General features: G+C 34.8%; 1 protein-coding gene across 1 annotated transcript in view; it reads right to left on the reverse strand.

Annotated features, from left to right (window-relative positions):
• Positions 1 to 242: 242 nt before the first annotated feature.
• fut9b.1 (fucosyltransferase 9b, tandem duplicate 1) overlaps positions 243 to 21,542 on the reverse strand; it is a 207,687-nt gene continuing 186,387 nt past the window's right edge. Inside the window, 2 exon segments of the mRNA NM_001007454.3 lie at positions 243 to 1,675; positions 6,591 to 6,697. Of these exon segments, the coding sequence (NP_001007455.2) occupies positions 555 to 1,622 (1,068 nt within the window). The 5' untranslated portion in view covers positions 1,623 to 1,675; positions 6,591 to 6,697 and the 3' untranslated portion in view covers positions 243 to 554.

The raw sequence follows: 21,542 nt of genomic DNA on the forward strand, positions 1-21,542 counted from the left end.
GAGTGTAGTAAATAATTTACTTACATTTGGAGCTGCCTTGTTGATTGCGTAATGTTTTTTAAAACAATTTAAGTGTTTCCGGATGTTCTGGAAGATAAATTTTGAACAACTTGCTTTTTTAGCCTCAAGCCTAAACTAGTTTTTCGAGATCTGTGGTAGGTTATTGCATCTAAAAAGTGATGTTGGCAAAAGGAACCCAAATCTAACAAACCACAATTACACAAAACTGTCAAAATTATTAAATCCTGTGTATTTATTTTGAGGGTTTAATACTGTGGCTTTCATAAATGCATTGACCATCATCTGACAATTTAGATTTATTATTTTTTTTGCCATAATTTATTCAGAGTCACTTATTAAACTGATGATGTAGATGTGAGTTGGGATATAAAAGTACCATTTCAGGGGACAAAAAAAAAAAAAAAAAGAATTAGCAGTGATTGACAATCAAAATACTTTCATTTTGCCAGAATTGTAACAAACTATAAATATAAAAATTGGCAGTATATATATAAAAGAGTCTTGTATACAGTAATTGATGTGCCAAAATATCTTCAGTTGAAATACCAGTCGTATATATCATGAGCTTCTTTATAATCCCTGTGTCGTGCTATATAATCACAGGCAGTGCATATAGCCAGAACAAACTCTTGAGTTTGCAATATTAAATGAGGAGTTGGAGTGAGATGTTTCCTCCAGTTAAAGTATCTCCGATATGCAACGTCATCCCTATCCAGTAAATGCAGATATTCTGCCAGTGACTTTGCATCTGGGAAGTCCTCCACATGAATAAAGGCGTCTCCAGGAACAAAGTTTTCATAGTTCTTTCTTGGAGGACCCAAAACCACAGGAACAGTTCCTGCAGCAAGAGGACCATTGATCTTCTCAGTGATGTAGTCCTTGTGGATGGAGTTTTCGAAGGAGAGGTAAAATTTGCAGCTAGAGAGGGTAGGATAGTACTCATCGTAACTCAGAAACCATGAATAAGCCCTCCCGAACAAAGTGACTTTGATGTGCTTGCTTAATTCTTGATAATACTTGTTCCTTGCGCTGACTCCAGTTGAAGGATCATTGTTACTCACGATCCAACAAACCAGTTTGTCTTTTTTGGGAACGACGAAATCCTCGGCTGGTTTCTTCCTGGTTTTTAATCTCATCCGTACTGCAATATCAGCATCTTGTCTGTAGCTGAGAGTGAGATTGAACAGGTTTTCCAGACCGGGTATCTTTTTAGTGTTGGTCGGTGATTCTAAATGTAACCAAATCCACTTCTGGAACGGAGGACGAGGCGATGGAGGGAGGTTGGACAGATCCCAACTAATGCCTCTGTGATAAACCATGACGGCGTCTGAATTGGTGTAGAGCGATCGATCATCCGTCAACTTACAATTATCAATGTTGTAAAACTTTTTGCAGTCGCTGAATTCAAACCTGTAGTTTTCAGGCCAAACCCACAGGAGTAGGATCGGTTTGTCTTCTGCCGCATTAGAGACAGAATTGTTGCTTTTGTCAGAGCTGCTTTCAGACTGCTGTTCATGTATAACAAATTGAGGTGGACAGTTTCGTGAGGGTGGAAACATATAAAACACGATGCTGAAAGAGATGACACCTGCTAACGTCATTACTAAACCCAGGCGACACAGCGATGAGCCATTTGTGCTTGACATTTTCATATCTGAAAAGAAAGAGTGAACAAAGTTATTTTTCGTTTTCATAGACAAGAATTAAAAGAAATGCCTTAGAATGTGTGACCCTGGACGACTTACTCAAAGAACACGTTTATACTCAAAAAATGCTTGCCTTTTCAAACTACTTAAAACAGGGGTCTCAAACTCGCGGCCCGCGGGCCATTTGCGGCCCTCAGTGCAATATTTTGTGGCCCGCACCGACCGCTGTACTCTGACAGAATCAGCGGAGCGGGGAGAGAGAGCGCTCCCCGCTCCGCTGATTCTATCCGTACACAGCGCGCTTGTCACTCAATGCGCGTTGTCGCGCGCGTTCTGATCAGCTGTGTTGTCGCGCGCGTACTCAAGAGCGGTGTTATCGCGCGCCTACTGAAGGGCGGGACCGAGAGTGTGTCGCGTCGCGGGGGAACTTTTGATCATTTTGGAAGGGCACTTTCTATGCAAGACTAAAAAGGGCATGTGCTCTGCACAGGTTGAGCCCTATGTGTATACATATATACGCCTTTTTTTAGGTGAGGGAATGGAAGTTTTGAGTGAGTTCCCCCACTTTTTTTTCCCTAGGACTTCAATAAGTCAAAGTACAGGTCTAGACTTAATGATGATCATCTTCAAGCCATACTGAGGGTCTCAACTGCTTCCGCTCTAAAGCCAAATGTGGTTCAGATTTGTGAGAAGAAACGTTGTCAAGTCTCTGGCAGCAAGAAGTAGGCAAAAGATGCCATGTTCAGAAGAACTGTTCATAATCTTCACTCAATGTTCTATTAATGTTCAGGACACTTCATGTTCAGAAGAAATAATTAAAACTGTTAATAATGACATTTGAGGACTTTTTTTTGTGAAATCCCTTATGCGGCCCAGCCTCACCCAGACTTTGCCTCCTGCGGCCCCCAGGTAAATTGAGTTTGAGACCCCTGACTTAAAATGAGCTAAAATAAACTTTTGGGACAATTTTAAGGGCACCTATGATGAAAATTATCTTTTGTATGTTGCTTGGACAGAAATGTGTGCTGGTAAAGTGTGTCTACAGTCATACTGGAGTGATAGAAACACAATAAGTTAGCTTTTTTTTTAAATTTCTTGACATTAAAATAGGATCCAAATTCCTCCCAATTTTAAGTCCACAGCAACGTAACGTAGGAGTGGCGTTTCCCTGCCCTGCGAATTTATTGACAGCTGCGTATGTAATGCATATAATCATATCCACTAGACAGGGCCTGAGCAAAGCGACAGAGATTAAAAGATCTGTTCAGCTCTCTGTTATCATCAATCATTATCAAACGTGATCATGAGTGAGTTTAATAAGTTCAAAATGTTTTAAAACAGTGCCAGTTTGTAATGAATTACAGCGATTTTACCGTCTTCAACACAGCTGCATGTCAGTACAATTCTAAAAGAAGACGCTTCAGTCCCGGTTTGTGGACGTTTAATTAGGTTTATTTTGTACATTAACATAACAGATATTCATACAGCAGTGGACATTAACCTGCATCCTGTCACATTTGCCATGCAAAAACTGTGTTAGCATGTGTGCATGAACTTTGTAACAACATTGCATGAGACTCATCGAAATGCTGGAGTTAACTCCACAACAAATACATCAAATAATCATTGGGAAAGTTCTTACTGTAGTATTTCTCCCAAACACTACGTGAGATCTGCTTCATGTCTGTTACTGTGCTGTTTATCTAATGCAGTCGATGCAGAGATTGAGGCACACTCTGACAGGCACGTGGGAACAGTGGGCAGGGAGAACTAGCATTAAAGGCACAGGCAACAAAAACAGCTACACTGTGTCCAGAACAGAACATTTAATATTCTGAAAGCTAGAATAAATAATCTGATGGGCGTTTTGAGCTGAAACTTCAGACACATTTGGAAAACACAAAAGGCTTATCTTAAATCTTGAAAATGGGGTTGAATAGGTGCTCTTTATGCCAACTGTATGGTTTTAGCCCTGATTAGTACACGATATGAGAGAATTCAAATCGTGCTGTGATGCACATCCATAACGCTGGAATTGCTCAGAAGTATAAAATGTTTTTTTTTTCTTAGCTACATATTTGAATTGTCAAAACAAGAAAACTCTAGTTTTACACATTTTTAATGATAAGTTTAACATTGTTAAAAGTGTATTTATTATTTAGACAATGACATAATCAAATTTGTTGACTTTTGGATCAAATTGAGATAATGTATCATGTAAAGTGATGTTTTGCTCTGTCTCTATTGTTATCAATGACTGTAAAAAATATGGACGACGCGACAGCCCCTTTTCCCATTGAACGCCTTGAGGGCAAAACGCCTGCTTGACGGGCACAAACTGTCGCAAAAGACTGCTGAAATTGGAGCCTTGACATGCGCAGAAGGACTGTCGGATGGAGCCAGAGGAGGAGCCGCGAAAATGAGCGGAGTCGAGCTTCCAACCAAACGCTTTATGTAAAATAAACCACGCCCCCCGAACTGCTCAGCATGCGTTTGCTGTCATATCAACACAACTGGATGTAATAACGTTAACAAATATGAGGGTTTTATATATTTAATCGCGCCAGCTCCAGGCCGCAGCGCACATATCCTACTCGCGGCGTCGCGGGCTGATTCCGGCTCGCATGCGGCAGCGCCGGCTCGCTCGGCCGCCGCATCTGGCTCGATTGACTCGGGCTGGAATCGGGCAGTGAGTCCAGGCATCCGGAGTAGGTCCAGCAGAGGTAGTCAGTCTGAGCTCTGAGGGGTAAGTCTCCGGCAGGCTAGAATCTAGCTGGAACTGGCTCGAGTGTATTTTGCTATCTGGGTGGTTAGGCGTGTATCAGCAAACTAATAAAGCCCGAAAAAAGCCCTGACCTTAGCGAATAAACAGTGTTCCAACAGGATCATGTATGTCAGAAACTATAGTTTACTGCTGAACTCATTTTGTCATGGTAAAATAACACAGAAATTTAAAAATAACACAAAATAACACTGCCGAAGCTCAGACTCGCTGCTTTGAGAAACTGTCAATCACAACTGTCAATCACGATGACATGCCCAGCATTAAATTACTGCTAAAAACAAACTGTTTACAAAAATGAAGATCTGCACCTATTTCAGCACAATAACCAGTGCCTTAATCCACCAGAACCATCTTTCGGGACATTTTATTGCAAGTGTAATACATTTTTTTATTTGGGCTCAAGTCTCCTTCATTAACACGGTGGAGGCGGGCTTTATGACTTGTACTGCAGCCAGCCCCCAGGGGGCGATCTAACGGCCGAGACCTTCACTCAAACGCAGGCTTGCGGCACACTTGATTGTTATCATGAGGAGTTGAGTGATTATTTTTAATTTCCTTTCCCCGACTAGGGAATTTAATTAAGAGAAATTGCTGGAAAAAAGTCAAACAGTTTGTAAATTGGATCTCTTAGCAATAAAAAAAAAATGTGAATATTTATTGAGATGGATTGTTGATGGATGTCGACCAGATTGGGTAGCTTTACTTAGACAAGAATTTTAAGACCTGTTGAAAAAGATTTAAGACCTACAACACAATATTTCAGTGAATTTAAGACTATTTAAGGCCTAAAATTTAGTTTTTTAAATAAGACTTTGAGACCCTGTAATTTGCTGTAAAAATGTTCAAAAGCTGCTGTGAATTTTTAATTGCAATAAAAAATAAAAAAAAAGATGGATGGATTATTGGTGATTAAGTGTGCACCCGTTTGGGTAGCTTTACTTAGACATACAGGCCCGACTAGCTAGCATGGTGAAAGGGGTGGTCCTTTTTTCCTCAAAAAGTGGACCTTTATGCAGTTAATCACCCCTTTTTTATAGTTAATTATGAGATTTTGATATTACATTTTAGTGATGTTTTAAGCAGAATTTTTAGCTAAATTAGCTTGTCAGATGATCATCATAACCACACTTTTTAATGTACCAAAATATTTTCTAATGATGTAGAAGAGATATGAACACATATTTTTAAAATACTAATTTATTACATCATATATATTTAGAAAAAAATAGAAATCTGTTAAAGTTTTAAATTAAAAAAACTGTAGTTTTTTGTCATTTATTAAGCAAATTAAAAACAGACCACATTCAGCTTTCCTCAGTCAGAATTTGGCTCTTTAAATAATAATAAATTTAAACATAAAAATAATAAAAGAGCTTCATGATTTGTCTAGCCTTTCATTTAAAAAAAACATTTGATTAGAAATTCATGAATAACATCAATAGCCAAATTTGTATTTAAATTAATTTTAATACAGGGCGCTTTTCATGCTTGACACCTTTTTATTGGTAATGTTTATCTTAAAAAAACAAAGACTAAAATTCTGAAATAAAAGTTACTTGTAAAATATTTTCTCTATTTAAAAACAGTACAGTAGCTAAATACAACTTCACCTACATGCGACTGTATGTTTTCTTGCACCGCTGGTTGTTGACCTCATGAAAAATGTGTTACCATTAGCCAAAACCGATTAGCTGAGGTCCCACTGATGTGACGAATTCTGCTTGGTAGTAAAGCCTTTTTCAATAGGTTACTTTTTACAATTTATGATAGTGCAGCAGTAAAAATAGAACAAATTAGCTCATGTGTGGGACAAATTCTAGACTTTGTCATTGAGGGGTGGGTCTTTCAAACCACCCGAACCTGCCCTGGCTACATTTCAGACCTACAACTCAATATTTAAGTGAATTTAAGAGCGCGCGGACACCCAGATCTCAAATATTGTCCACATCCAAATAGACCATACATCAAAGGAAAACTGATTCATTCAGCTTATAGATGATCTACACATGCATGTCAAATTAAATAATAAAACATTTATGATTGGTTTTGTGGTCCAGGGTCAGACATGACAAACGAAACGAAGTAAAATGAGTCAAATTCAGATTACATGTATTAATATTGTTAAATAAGTTCCTCACCTGATTAAAGAAGAAATAAAGCATGTAGTGTGGTGTTGCATGAAGCCAGCGTCTGATGACTAGATGAATGACCAGAAATACGGAAGTTTCTTTAAAACATGATCTCTCTGAAAAGAATGGGTAAAAAAAACTGGGTTGTTGTTGAGCATTGAAACACCTGAAGGACGACCCAATGCTTAAGAGAGACTTAAAACACAGACCAATCACAATCCACTATGCAAATATCACTATGACACCATTGCTTCTTGACAGCCAGTGAAGCAACCAAACAAGCCAAACCGGTAAATCAACAATGACCCAGAACAAAAGAACATCAAATCCAAGAACAAATCATCAGAAAGCATCATAATTATCATTACTGTTTGCTTTTTATATGTTGCTCTAGACATTATTCAAATTACAATGGAGATAATTTAGGCAATTAAAGTTTTTATTATGTAAACAGATTTGAATGGAATGTACTTTTGCCCAGCAGATGGCACTGCCTCCAAATAATGGATATCATGGCAATGCTTAATCACTGGTAAAAACAAATGTGTGTAAGCTTTAATTGTGCTTATATTATATTATATTATATTATATTATATTATATTATATTATATTATATTATATTATATTATATTATATTATATTATATTTTACTATATTATATTATACTATATTATATTATATTTTACTATATTATATTATATTATATTATATTATATTATACTTTATTATATTATATTATATTATATTATACTATACTATACTATATTATATTATATTATATTATATTATATTATATTATATTATATATTATACTATATTATATTATATTTTACTATACTATATTATATTATATTTTACTATATTATATTATACTATATTATACTATATTATATTATATTATATTATACTATATTATATTATATTTTACTATATTATATTATACTATATTATATTATATTATATTATATTATACTTTATTATATTATATTATATTATATTATACTTTATTATATTATATTATATTATATTATACTATATTATATTATATTTTACTATATTATATTATACTATATTTTATTATATTATATTATATTATATTATACTATATTATACTTTATTATATTATATTATATTATATTATACTATATTATATTATATTTTACTATATTATATTATACTATATTTTATTATATTATATTATATTATATTATACTTTATTATATTATATTATATTATATTATATTATACTATACTATACTATGTTATGTTATATTATATTTTATTATATTATATTATATTATATTATATTATATTATACTATTTTATATTATATTATATTATATTATATATTATACTATATTATATTATATTTTACTAAATTGCTATTACGAACTCTTCATTTATTAATAAAAATTACAAAATTAGTTTGAACAGTCAATGAGCGGAAATTGCATGATTTCAACATTGTGTCAACAATGGTTGGCTTATAGAAGTAATATAAATTCCCATGTTACTCACTGATATTGGCCTTCATCGGTCAAATCTACGTCTAAAACTAGAAAACTGTGTTGTGTTGGAGGTTGTTGATCAGGTCTCAATGAAGATCTCCCCTTTCTTCCCTTTTAAAATCTTCACTTGGTCTCCGAGCATCTCACAGTCCTAGATCTGATCGGCTGATAACAATTAAAATAGTGTTAGTAAAATTATTTATATAACAAAAAGTGCTGGGCAAATATTAATCACATTCCAAATAAAAGTTTGTTTTGAAATATTTTCTGTGTGTGTAATTAGTATATTTTATATGTATACATAAGTACATACAGTGGCTCAGTGGTTAGCACTGTCGCCTCACGGCAAGAAGGCCACTGGTTCATGTCCCGACTGGGTCAGTTGGCATTTCTGTGTGAAGTTTGCATGTTCTCCCCGTGTTGGCATGAGTTTCCTCCATGGCATGAGTTTCCTTTCAAGTCCAAAACACATGCGCTATAGGTGAATTAAATAAACTAAATTGGCTGTAGTGTATGTGTGTGAATGAGTGTGTATGGATGTTTCCCAGTAGTGGGCTGCAGCTGAAAGGGCATCCACTGCGTAAAACACATTCAGTTGGCAGTTCATTCCACTGTGGCGACCCCTGATTAATAAAGGGACTAAACGAAGGAAAATGAATGAATGAATGAATGAATGAATGTATGAATGAATACATACACCATGCATATATTTGAGAAAATGTTTAATTATATTGAGATACAAAATTTATATGTATACAAATCAAATTATGCAAATTTAAATATCTGTGCAAAAAAGTTAAACTTGTTTTTATGTATTTGTGTGTATTACATTGTATATAATATAAATACAAACATATCTTATGTCAAAAAAACTTTTATTTTGCAATAATCTTTGACCAAAACTAAACAATTTTTTAAAAAATTACTGCTAATAATAAGAATTGCTTAAAGGTTGATATTCTAACAATATAAAGGCTTTACTGAACATGCAGTTATGCAGGATTCACCAAGTTAAATTGAATACTTCAAGACATTTTTAGGACCATTGTGAATGAAATTTTAGACTCGTAAAGGGCTTAACGCAAAGAATTTATTTAAATAGCCCAGATGGAAAAGATTTTTATTTGCTCTATCAAAAATAATATTATAATTTAATATGTTTAATGATCATTTAATAATAAAAATAGATATTTCTTAGCAAAATATTTTAAATATTGTTTAAAAACAAGCAAGCTCTACTTGTATGGATACACAAACTTTCTTTAAACTAAAAATTTTAAAAATAAATAAAATTTACAAATGTTTTAAAAGTTTTTAAAAACTATAATAAACTAAAAATATGTACAACAATCTACATGGAGCACTTTTAAACAAATGTTATTGTAAAGGAAATAATTAAACCATTATGCTAAATAGAGTTAAAAATGACCTTTTAAATAAACAGTTTATGGATTGTTGGTGATTGTATGGGTATTGGCCAGGTTGGCTATACAGGAACAAAGAAAAATTTATACTTTTTTAAAAACCGATTTAAGATCTACAACACAATATTTCAGAAAATGTGCAACTTTAAGGCCTAAACTTTAAATTTTGAGATTTAAGGCTTTTTAAGACCCTGCAGACACCCTGAGTGAGGTTAAACCTTTTCCTGAATAATGTAGTACCACGATACCGACTGGAACATCATGCATAATTTAGTCATTTAAACTTGTAATTCTGGTTAGCCCTTTCAGCAGTTTCATTGCTCTCTTAAACATCCCTATTACAATTCCTTTGAAAGCAAAAACCTTGGATTAGGCTTGTGTTAGATTGTGTTTGTTTGGCTGATCCATCGTTGGGTTTGCTCGCTAATTTATTGGATTGCTCTAATACATAAAATACTTTATTGAAGTTGATATTAATATGTCCCCCTTTTAAGGATGTGTATACCAGGCATCTACAGATAAATGATTGTGAATTTTGTTCAGCAGGAAGATTAGATCCACTATTCCAGCAGCTGTAAAGTTTATATATCACCAGAGATCGTAAAAGCACTGCAGCTGCTTGTTTAAACTACCTGCTAACAATAAGCTGAAACAAAACAATTTGTGTAATTCTGTAAGGTTTAACGTTCATTCCACTTTTATGTGTAAAATATTATGTTAAAATATGTTTTGTGTTAGGACAACATAGTGTTGGTGTAACTACATGGTTAGCGGATGTAGTTTCCAGCATGCTTTTGTGGGGGATTTAATTAAGAGAGGGAAATGTTGACAAAAGTAATCTTAGGTGTTTTAGGTTAAGAGAAAGGCTTGTTAGAGTTTAATGCTATAAGAAGTCTAAGTTGATTTTGATGCGTTTTTCTCTGAGCCTAAAAAAAAGGGAAAAGAGTGTGAATCTGAATAATAATAATAATAATAATATAGATAAAATACAAATAAAATTCAATCATACAATGCAAAATAACACTGTATAGTTTATCATATATAATAAATTAATTCAATTAATCTTTGTTAACCGGAAGTTGCTGAGACTTATTTCAGTGTTGATGTACTGTACATCCAACTGAAATGAAATATATATAGTAGGGGGCAGGGCTTTGTATTTATGCATCATTCCCGCATTGCAAACTAATGGTAGGAGAGGGTATTAATATGCAGTTCCTATAGAATCCCTTAGGTTAACAAAAGGACCGCCACTCCAAAGGTGGAAGCAAATGCTCAGAGTTTGATTAAAGGTCTCGTGAAGTGCTTTAAAATATGCATTTTTATTTAATGTCTTAACCAAATCTTAACCAAAACAGAGGGTGGAACATAGTGTAGCTTCTCTCCTTTTTCTAAAACAGCCAATAGGATTTTGTTTTAGCCACCGCTCTGCTAGTGAGAGTGGTTGAGCTCAAGTGCATCAAATGAAAAGCGTCTTGAATGGGGCGGGGCGTGTCAGATACTAGAGAGCGTTTGATTGGTTATGATTTGATGAGAAACTAAAGAATGAGCTGACAAATACAACTGTTGATCCATGTAGGTGGAAGAAAAAAAGTTCACAGTTCGCATATAGGTTAGTCTTTTAACTCAAATGGTTTGTAGCAATCGGTTTCCTCAAACGGTTTGTGGTGCCTTTAGGGTTGGGCGATGTCGACCAATTTAGCATCGTACGATGTCTAATGTGAAACATTGGATGGATGATGACATCGTTGTCATAGGCGGAGTTTAATTAATTATTTATAAACAATTAATTCATTTATAACGAATCAATTATTTGTAGCCGTCTCAACTACCTGGCCCGCATGGTCTTTGTTTTACCCATAAACAAATCATAAATAAATAAAGATAAGTTGCACACAAATTACCACCTGTCAATCACTTTTTCTGCTGGAGGTTGGTCAGTAAAAAGGTGCAGTATCTGAGGTTTTTGTGAAAAGTGTGAAAGTGAAAGACTGAAGCAGTGTACTGATGCTGGGACACATTAACTGATAGATTCAAAAGACAGAAGAGTCGTTAAATAGAGACAAGATTAATTAAATATCATTTCAACAATTATAGTGAGACGCGATCCAGCGGTACATCCTTGATAAACTGTCCGATGTGCACTGACCACTGGAGCTCAGACCAGCGCATGACAGTGTGTGTGGGTGTGTGTGTGTGTGGTCACGTGATGTGCATTTTCAGCAGACCGAGGGCTGTTCAGAAAGGCTAGGTAAAATACGGTGTGGATGTGGATCATTTTCGTTCTAAAAGGCCATTTTAACACTAAGACTTATTAGTGTAAATGAGGCCTGGGTGTGTATTTTTCGCGAGCGGGTTTGCGACGGGGGCAGGGCAGAGGATCGTGTTGTCTATTGACCATTGGTGATGGACGATGGCATCGTCTATCGGCCCAACCTTAGTTGCCCCAACTTACTGTTTTACAGTTTAACAGTTGCTTTGAGTTCTCTTCATTTATTGGGGTTTTTCTGTGCTTAAATTGCTTCGTTTACTCAAATGGATTAAGTTCACAGTACTCATTAGGATTAGTTTTTGAACTTGAATGGTTTGTTGCAATCTTTTTCCTCAAATGGTTCGAGTTACCTTAACTCTTTGGGTTTTACAGTGTACAAGCTTTACATGCTGATATCAGTTTTACATCTTCTAAATGGTAATTTTGTCACTGTTTTGGGGCACACTAGCTTATAGATAGACATCTTAAAAACTATCAATTACTCATACTAACATCTAAAAAAAATTTATTTTAACTTCATGGGACCTAAAGATTAGCAAAACAACACTTTCTTTTAGTTTTTAACTTGCATCTATTTTTCACCTTAAGAGCAACAATGCGAGTCAGCAAAGGAAACATTTAAAATTTAGATTTGACACAAACTTTAATGTACAAACTTGTAGCTCGAACCTTATTGTGCCCAAATGCTTTACATTTACACAACACACACGGTCACAGGCCTTAAAAACAGATACAAATGATACACTTTGCAATAACTAAACAAACCACAGTTGGAAGTGTGTCTGGCACTCTGCCTATTTAATCCTGACTAGACATTGTACAAACAAAAAGAACTGATCACGTCTGAAGGTCATTCAATGTAAATGCATCTGAACATTACACAATCTTTTATTTGCTATTGTATACAGTAATACTAGTTATACTGGTTATGATGAATAGGACCAGTTTATCCTAAAACCAGAAAGCATTACTGGCAGTCTTAATGTATAATTGTCCTTTCTGTGCAGAAAATTAAACTTGTGAATAAACTGTGACATATTAGTAGGCCCACACGGTTTCAGCGCACGCAAAATTCCGCAGACTTTTAGCCCATCATTGATTCAGTTTATTTAATTTTGCAAATGTGTGTAAATTTGTATTTATTCTGTTTTTAAAATTAATTTCAGTAATAATTATTGACTAATATGAAAATGTTCATATAATTTATTTAGAATACAGTTTGTACAGTAATATTTTCTATCTTTTAGTAGATTTATTATAAAGAAGACTTGATTTGTTTACTAAATAAAGAGGATCTACTTGGATTTGCTCTGTAACGATTAAATTCAAGTTAAAAAGGTATTACTTTTTAGTTCATATATTAAAGGTGCAGTAGGTGATCTTCCACAATGCTATCAGCTTAGCATAAATCTCTGAATCACAGTCCCTCCCCTGCCGTCTACAGCCACGCCTCCTTTAACATGAGCACCGCAAAAGAACCCTCTCTCGTGTTAAAAGCGACTAGTGCTTGCCCGGCGGCGTCCAAGCCAAACTAACATGCTATTTCAGAGTGAATATTTAGAATTGCATGGTAAACAATATAGGGAAAGACTAGGTGGAATATCGCTATTTACTTGTGTTTTGTTGTTAAACTAATTCAAATGTACATTATCGATGTTGTAAAAGGTCCCTTATGAAACTGAAAATAGTCTTATCAGTCTTTCATCGGAAGATTTTAGTGGCTGAACAACACTTCTGTGAAGATATAACCCATTTGTAACAACAACATCTAACGTTACATCAGCTTTGCGTGAAGCTAAAACAGTTTTAAAACAGAACATAACCTGTCTAAGAGAAATCCTTCAGACATGGTGTCATCCTTTCTTTAGAGTGCAAAGGTAACTCCAATATTGATTCAGGTTTTTTAAACTTTTGATTCAGCAGGTTTTTACAGATCGCGTGAGTGCTCTCTCTCGTGAACATGCGGCGGTCGGAGGAGCTGCATACAAACGGCTGCACAGTTGTTCAAATCTGCATTTGCTGACAGACAGATTGGGCTACTTATCGGAATTATGAGAGATGTCAGCCCGACTCTTTTTAATTAGATGAACATTTTTTAGTTTTATGCTTTACCCAAAGTATAAAAATACATATAAATACATTTAGATCATTTACTGCAATCATTACTATTAGGCTGTGAGGAGACTTTTAACCAGCACAACAAAAAATGCTTCTGAAGACAATCATCTACTACACCAAAATCCAGCACAGAAATAGCAAAAAATGTTCCGTCTGGCCCTCCATATTAGTAATGCAGGCAAATTATATTAAAGATTGGGGTGAAGAGCCTAAGAGTTTAAGCTTAGACATAGTCAATTATAAAATGTTGTTTAAAAAAAAAAAAAAAAATGTGGGGAAAATACTGACTACTAGTTCAAATGGGTAGTTCAAAACTGAATTTGACTCTGTCAGTCTCTAAATATTGTAAATAAAACTGCATAAACTCTATTAAACTGTTTTTTAAAAACCCTCAGATTCAGCTACTGGTCTGGTTCCTGTGTTCTGACCGACACCCGGGAGTAAACCACATGTAGCAACTGATACAGCAATAGAAACCAATACAGTCATTTTAAAGAGACAGTTCACCCAAAAAAATGAAATTTACCCTCTCTTTATACCCCTTAAGTTGGTTCAAACCTTTATAAGTTTCTTTTGTCTTGTGAAAAAGCTGAAAACCTGTAACCATTCATTTCCAAAGGAAAAACTAATAGGGAAGTCAATAATTACAGATTTCCAAGTATCTTCTCTTGTGATACAGAAGAAAAAAACTCAAACAGGTTTAGGAAGGGTGAGTAAATCAGGACAATTAAGGATTTTCGGATGCACTATACTTTTAAATCTAAATAATAATAAGGCTTAGGGGTGACGCAGTGGCATAGTAGGTAGTGCTGTTGCCTCACAGCAAGAGGGTCGCTGGGTCGAGCCTCGGCTCATTTGGTGTTTCTGTGTGGAATTTGCATGTTCTCCCTGCGTTCGCATGGGTTTTCTCCGGGTGCTCCGGTTTCCCCCACAGTCCAAAGATTACAGGTGAATTGGGTAGGCCAAATTGTACGTAGTGTGTGAGTGTGTGTGTGTGAGAATGAGTGTGGGTGGATGTTTCCCAAAGATGGGTTGCGGCTGGAAGGGCATCCACTGTGTAAAAACGTGCTGGATAAGTTGGTGGTTCATTCCGCTGTGGCGAGCCCCGATTAATAAAGGGACTAAGCCGACAAGAAAATGATGATGATGATAATAAGGTTTAGCTGGGTTTAGTTAGTTGAATTACCGCAATGTCATCACAGTCCACTAGATGATAGTGTTGTTTAGTTTTTCCCAGGTGAGTGTGTGGAGTTACTACTTTAACATCTTCAAGTTTTCATTAAACGTGTTGGTCAGTTTGTTAGCAGTAAATTTAGTACTGCAGAAAAAAAAAGTAAATTATAAAATGGAAGACAAATTAAAGGTTAAGATGGAATAGATAGAAATTGCACTATGCTGCATGAATATTGAAATTTATATAAAATAACAATAATATTGTAATGTATCGTGACAAGTACTGAGATGATATCATATCATGGGGACTCAACAGCTGATGAAGGCACAGTTTGATGTTTGATGACCAATCAGTGGAGAGGGGGTGTGTAGGGGAGAGCGGGGAAAAAAACACTTTTATTTTAGCCATATAATGAACAAAGTAATGGGGTTAGAGAAACTATTTGTTTTACCAACAATACACAAACCTCTCCTACAAATGAGCACTGGTTGTATGATCGCTGGGCCTATGGTTTCTCTGCAATATTGCCAAAAGTGCCAAAAGTAAAAATGTTACAACTTACCCCTCCAGTGAAGCAAGTTAGGATAGGATAAACTTTATTTGTCCCCGAGAGGAAATTTGTCTTAAAAGTTAAAAAGCTAAAAAGGTGCTACAACATTGCTCTAAACAGACAGTAAAAATAAATAAAACAAAACAATTAAGAACAAACAGTTAAGAACATACACTGTTTACAGAATAAGACCGTATATAAGTATAAATATATAACACAACATAAACCCAGTCAAGTGCTAGCGTACTACAGAAACAGTGTTATTGGTAGAGTTCAACAGTTTTATGGAGGTAGGAAAAAACAAAAAGCTTCAGTCTATTAGTTTTACACATTGGCATTCTCAGTCTTTTTCCTGATGGTAACAGCTGATAATCACTGAAAAGGGGATGTTCAGAATCAGCACTAATACGTATTGCTCTTATTATAGCCGCCTGTTCATATATAGAGTCTGTATGCGCTTGTATTGTTTTATTCCTATAATTTTCAAGGCTGTTTTTTGCAAACAAACCACTTTATAACAGTGTAGTAACAGGGTCAGTTGTAACACATGCTTTAAAAGGCAGATTTCACACAGTTAACTTAAATTCAGTTTACTTTAAAAATTTCTGCTCATAGCTCAATTTATGTTTTATTCTACATAGCAGTGTGTTTTTTTATCTTCTGGATAAACACATTCAAATCTATTTGCATTATTATGCATTTATCCATTATTATCAGTGCATTTATTTACATTATTAGCAATAAAAATCTATTAAAATTATATATTTTCTATTAAAAACATTTATTATAAAAAGTTCTCAACATCACACTCAAAGTTCAAAAAGTATTTTGTTAGTTTAATGTCAAATAGTGTGAGGCTTAATTGTAAATGTTTTCCCCAAAACTGGCTAGCAGTCACAGTTTTACATCTTTTAAAATGCTTTCATCTTTTAGCCTAGAAGACGGTGATCACAACAATATAAGATTTTATGTTCATACCTTCAGATTTTCTTTAAATAAAAAATATCCACTATAATAAAAAATACTTTTATGCTGCAAAAATGGTTTCTCTTGTGTTTCTCATCTAAATTTCACTGAACTTTTTTAATAACTGGCAGGAAGACGTCTACCGACACTGTGGCAAAAACCTTAGAAGCATGCTATGGTTAACCCTGGGCAAATACCTTAAAACTCAGTGTTACACTTTATACCGTGTTACTTTGTGCGCCGGGCTCCCCTATAACTCCCTACCGCACAGAAAGAAAATCAAAACTGTTTATTCGTTTTGGTTTCATCGCATTTTTATTTTGTGTGTTAAAACAATGTGAAAAAATTTTATATTTGAAAAAAATATGTTCGTGAGAAAGTTCCAATTTGACACACTGAAAAAAAAATTAATAAAAGATGATTCCTAGGATTTACAAAATTTTTAGGTGGTTGAAAATGTATTTGGGCTTAATTAAAACAAACAAATCAAGTTGAACATTACTACAGTACATTTCATTTGTTTGTTTAAATTCAACACACATAAATTGTCTGCAACAATTCTGCAGAACTTATTATTTTCAGTATACTAGCGAACCACTTATTCTTCATTTCGGTTTTCATACCGAAAACAAGAAAACCAATTATACACGGGTACACGGACCCAAGTCACTGCTAATCAGCGGTGTCGCTAGCAAGTTTGGGCCCTTTGCAACTGTACAAATTAAAAGAATGATTCATGAACATGCAAAGTCATTATCATTACTATATCAAAAAGGAGTGACAAAACTGTAAGCCGGTGACCTGAATTAGTTGCACCAATGCAATCACTGGGAAGAATGAGTCTAGAGATTTAGATTTTTTTAATTTTTTTTTTTTTTTTCAAACAAATGTTTATAAAGCGTATACATGCATAAGATCGTATGCACTATTGCAAAAACAGTCTGTTGGTCATCTTGGTATTGGTGTTTTACGAGGACTCTCTATAGGTATAGTACATTTTATACCCAACTCTCATCGGTAGGGCCAGACGGAATCTGCGGATGTTTTTTGCTATTTACGTGGAGAATTTTGGTAAAAGTCTGCGGATTTCTGCTGAATTATTTTGGGAGTATCATAACTAAAACCTTAATATGTGAAATAAAAAATAATATCTTTTTAACTTTTATTTAATGTTTAAAATGCAAATGCAATTAGATTCAATTTATTTGGTAAATAAAGCAAGTTTGTCATATAATATATTTAGTAAAAAACGTAAAAGTATTACTGTACACACTGCATTGTACATAAATCAGATGAACATTTTCACATTAGTCAATTATATTACTGAAATTAATTTAAAAACTGAATAAATAAAGATTTACACACATTTACTCAAGTAAAAAACTGAATAAATGATGGGCTAAAAATCTGCGGAAATCTGCAGAAAATCTGCGCAATTCTGTGTGTGCAGACTCCGGGTGGGGCTACTCATAGGGAATATGTAGCTAATTTTAAAGGTTAAAAGACCCAGTTAAGTATGATTTGTAAGCATTGTTACAGGGGCACACGTCATGCTCTCAAACCACCTCAGTGTTGTAATATCTACATCATACCCATATCATTATACACATTTCTGCCCACCAAAACCAGCACACACACACACACACAGGTACTATTGCAGCTACTGCTTACAGTGACCAGTAGATGTCACGATTGTCCCAATTACCACTACCTTATGAATTTCTAATTCTCTAATCTTACTATGAACTAATGGAAGGTATAGGCCCAGTTTATTTTGAGTTGAGACAGCTTAAACATGCAATTTAATCTTTGTCTAGCTTTAAACCATGTTTGTGAAACCAGGGGATAGAGTGACAGCTGATATTTAAGGCATATAACAGTATTTTTGTAAAATCCCATTAAATTCCATTGTATAAACAAACAGTTCAGTTTAAAGATATATATTTGTATTTGTTTATTTTATTAGAAATGTGACCCTTTTGAGGGATATTTGAAATGTGTGCATTATTTAATATGATTTTTGAGACAATTCCCTTAAAAATAAATAAATAAATAAAAAGAAACCACTGTCTTCAATTTGGAAAATAACTCTAATGATGATTATTTGTAAACTATCCGTTTAACAATGTTTCGGTTTTTACATTTTAATTTCTATTCTACTATGTTGGCTGTTCCCGCCAATAAAGCTTCTTTGACAAGTAGTTAACAGTTGGATAACGTTGGATGTGCCAAAACTTTCTTTAGTTAAACAAAGAAAACTGAAGTCATTGCGTTTGGGAACAGAGATGAGGTTTGAATGTGTACCTTGAAAAAAATAAGGTCAAGAATCTTGCTGTGACTTCAGTAGTCATGTCAAGCAGTGACTAAATCAGCACATGGTTTCCGCTACATTCATTCTTCCGTGGCGGGGCGCCACACCAAAATTCATCACATCACATGTAGTGGTACTGTAGATATGTGTAAAATGGCCAACAGAGTCTGCCGCCACAGCTGGAAAAAATCCTAGAGGAAACACTGCAGCATATTATTATCTCAAAAACATTGCGAAAATTAGATGCTTTGTTCCCAGTAAAGAGAAACTTGTTCATGCTTTTATCAGCAGCAGGGTGGATTACTGTAACGGCCTCCTCACTGGCCTTCCCAAAAAGACAGTCAGACAGTTGCAGCTCATCCAGAACACTGCGGCCAGGATTCTGACCAGAACTAGGAAATCCGAGCACATCACACCTGACGTCAGGTCTTTACACTGACTTCCAGTTACATTCAGAATAGAGTTTAGAGTACTATTCAGGATTCAACGCTAAGGATTTTTCCTACTGGCCCGATTGGACCAGTGGTTCAGATTTTTACCTGCCCTGCCAAAATTTTCACTGGCCCCCCCAAAAAAATTTTTAATTAATTAATTAAAAAGTTTATTGCTATTTCTTAGCCACATTTATTAAATAATATGTCACAAAATATTGTCTGTGAATTTAGAATTCAAATATTTGAAAAATGTTAAAATATTTAGCAGTAAAATATAGAGTATGACTTAAAAGTGACGGCAAACTAAGCAAAACATGCCTTCATTTTTTTTCGTTGTGTTGTACTCATGTAAACGTTTCCACAAAGTTAGAAGCAGACGTTTTCTTTTAGCCTCATAATTTAGTGTTACGGTTATGTTGACGTCTATTAAAATTTAGTGACAAGGCAGCACTGCCCCAATTGGGCCAGTAAGGATTCTGTCTACTGTCCCGAGCATCCCTCATGCTGGCCCCGGGCCATCGGGCAGTCCTTATTGTTGAACCCTGCTATTACTTGTCTATAAATCACAAAATGGCCTAGAACCTCAAAATTAAAAATTTAACTTCTCTTCACTTGGAGTTTCACTGAGATAGTTGTATATTTCGGGGTGGATGCTTGGCCATTTCATTTTATCCAAAATACATTGAGGGGGTGCAATCACAAATAGACCTGTCAGACGAACGCTGCTCACTTAACGTTATTTTGCTGAATCACTGTGCTTATCACTGCGTGACGAGCTGTTATAATACGCTGAAAGCATAATGTAAATAATATAACTTATCTCTAATACAACAACAAATTGTAGCGCATCGGATGTCATTCCCTCCCTGTAAAGGCTAGCGCTCTCGTTTTTTCTGCATACTTGCTGCGTGCACATCCTGAATGTTTACAAACCGATAATTCGTCTATTGGAATGGTCTGAGGGTTAATAAATAAAGGACAGTAACTAGTTATATAATATGCAACATTCTGGAAGTATCCTCCCCAATGTAGTAGTAGTATTCACTTATTTCTTATTTTTATTAGAAAAAAATAAAACCTCACCCAATTTTTTTTGACAGTGACTCATATTTAAACCCTCTGGGTGTCTTCTCACGCTGCAAAATGCTTATGTCTGACCCCTAATCTAAAGTGTCAACTGATGTATTTATACGCATACTTCTTATTAAAAGCTCCAAAAGTCTTTCTTTAGTCAAGCGCAGTGTGTGATCTCTGAATATGTTTACATGGGCATCAGTAATCAAAGAATTTGCCTTAATCTGATTAAGACAATAATATGATTACAGGAGTTACTTTTTGAATGTTCCTTTCATGATCCCGTTTGACATGTTATAGCACATAATTCAATTAAAGACATTCGATTAAACTATTAATGTTTGGCAAAGTTGATTTCATTAACTACATGATAAAACAGAACTATGATAACTATCATAATCCAACTTCAAGTTGGCATTCGAAGGCTTATTAATGGTTAGAATGTTTTGCTTTATAATTGGTCAAATAGTTTTGCTGTCTGGTCTGATTAAAGAAGCCAGAAACAAGCAACTCCGTCTGGAAAAGCAGGTTCGAGAGCAGGCCGAGTGGAGAGTATACATTTCATGCAGTTTGCATAACCCGACACTAAAAAGGGATTTTATTACAGTCATCTTATTTGTTCAGACAAAAAGGTTCTAGCACTTCATTCAACGTCCAACTGACAATCTTATCACAAATTAGATCTCAAACTCCTCTCACTTTATTTTTCCTGGCTATTTGAATACAATATTTTTTAAGAAATATAATGCATGACATGGCTTTGAATTTTAGAAGCAAGCTGAAAACTTGTAACCATTGACTTCCATAGTAGGGAAACAAATACTATACAAGTTTAATGGTTACAGGTTTCTAACATTTTTCTAAATTTCTTATTTTGTGTTCAACAGAAGAAATGTAATGTAATGTAATGTAATGTGTATTTATATAGCGCATTTATTGTGTATGGCCATGCACCCAAAGCACTTCACAATCATGAGGGGGGTCTCTCCACACCACCACCAGTGTGCAGCATCCACTTGGATGATATGACGGCAGCCACAGGACAACGGCGCCAGTGCGCTCACCACACACCAGCTATTGATTGAGTGGAGAGACAGTGATAGAGCGAATACGGTGAAAGGGGATGATTG

Source organism: Danio rerio, chromosome 8 (assembly GCF_052040795.2).
Source record: "Danio rerio strain M-AB ecotype USA chromosome 8, GRCz13ab, whole genome shotgun sequence".
NCBI lineage: Eukaryota > Metazoa > Chordata > Actinopteri > Cypriniformes > Danionidae > Danio > Danio rerio.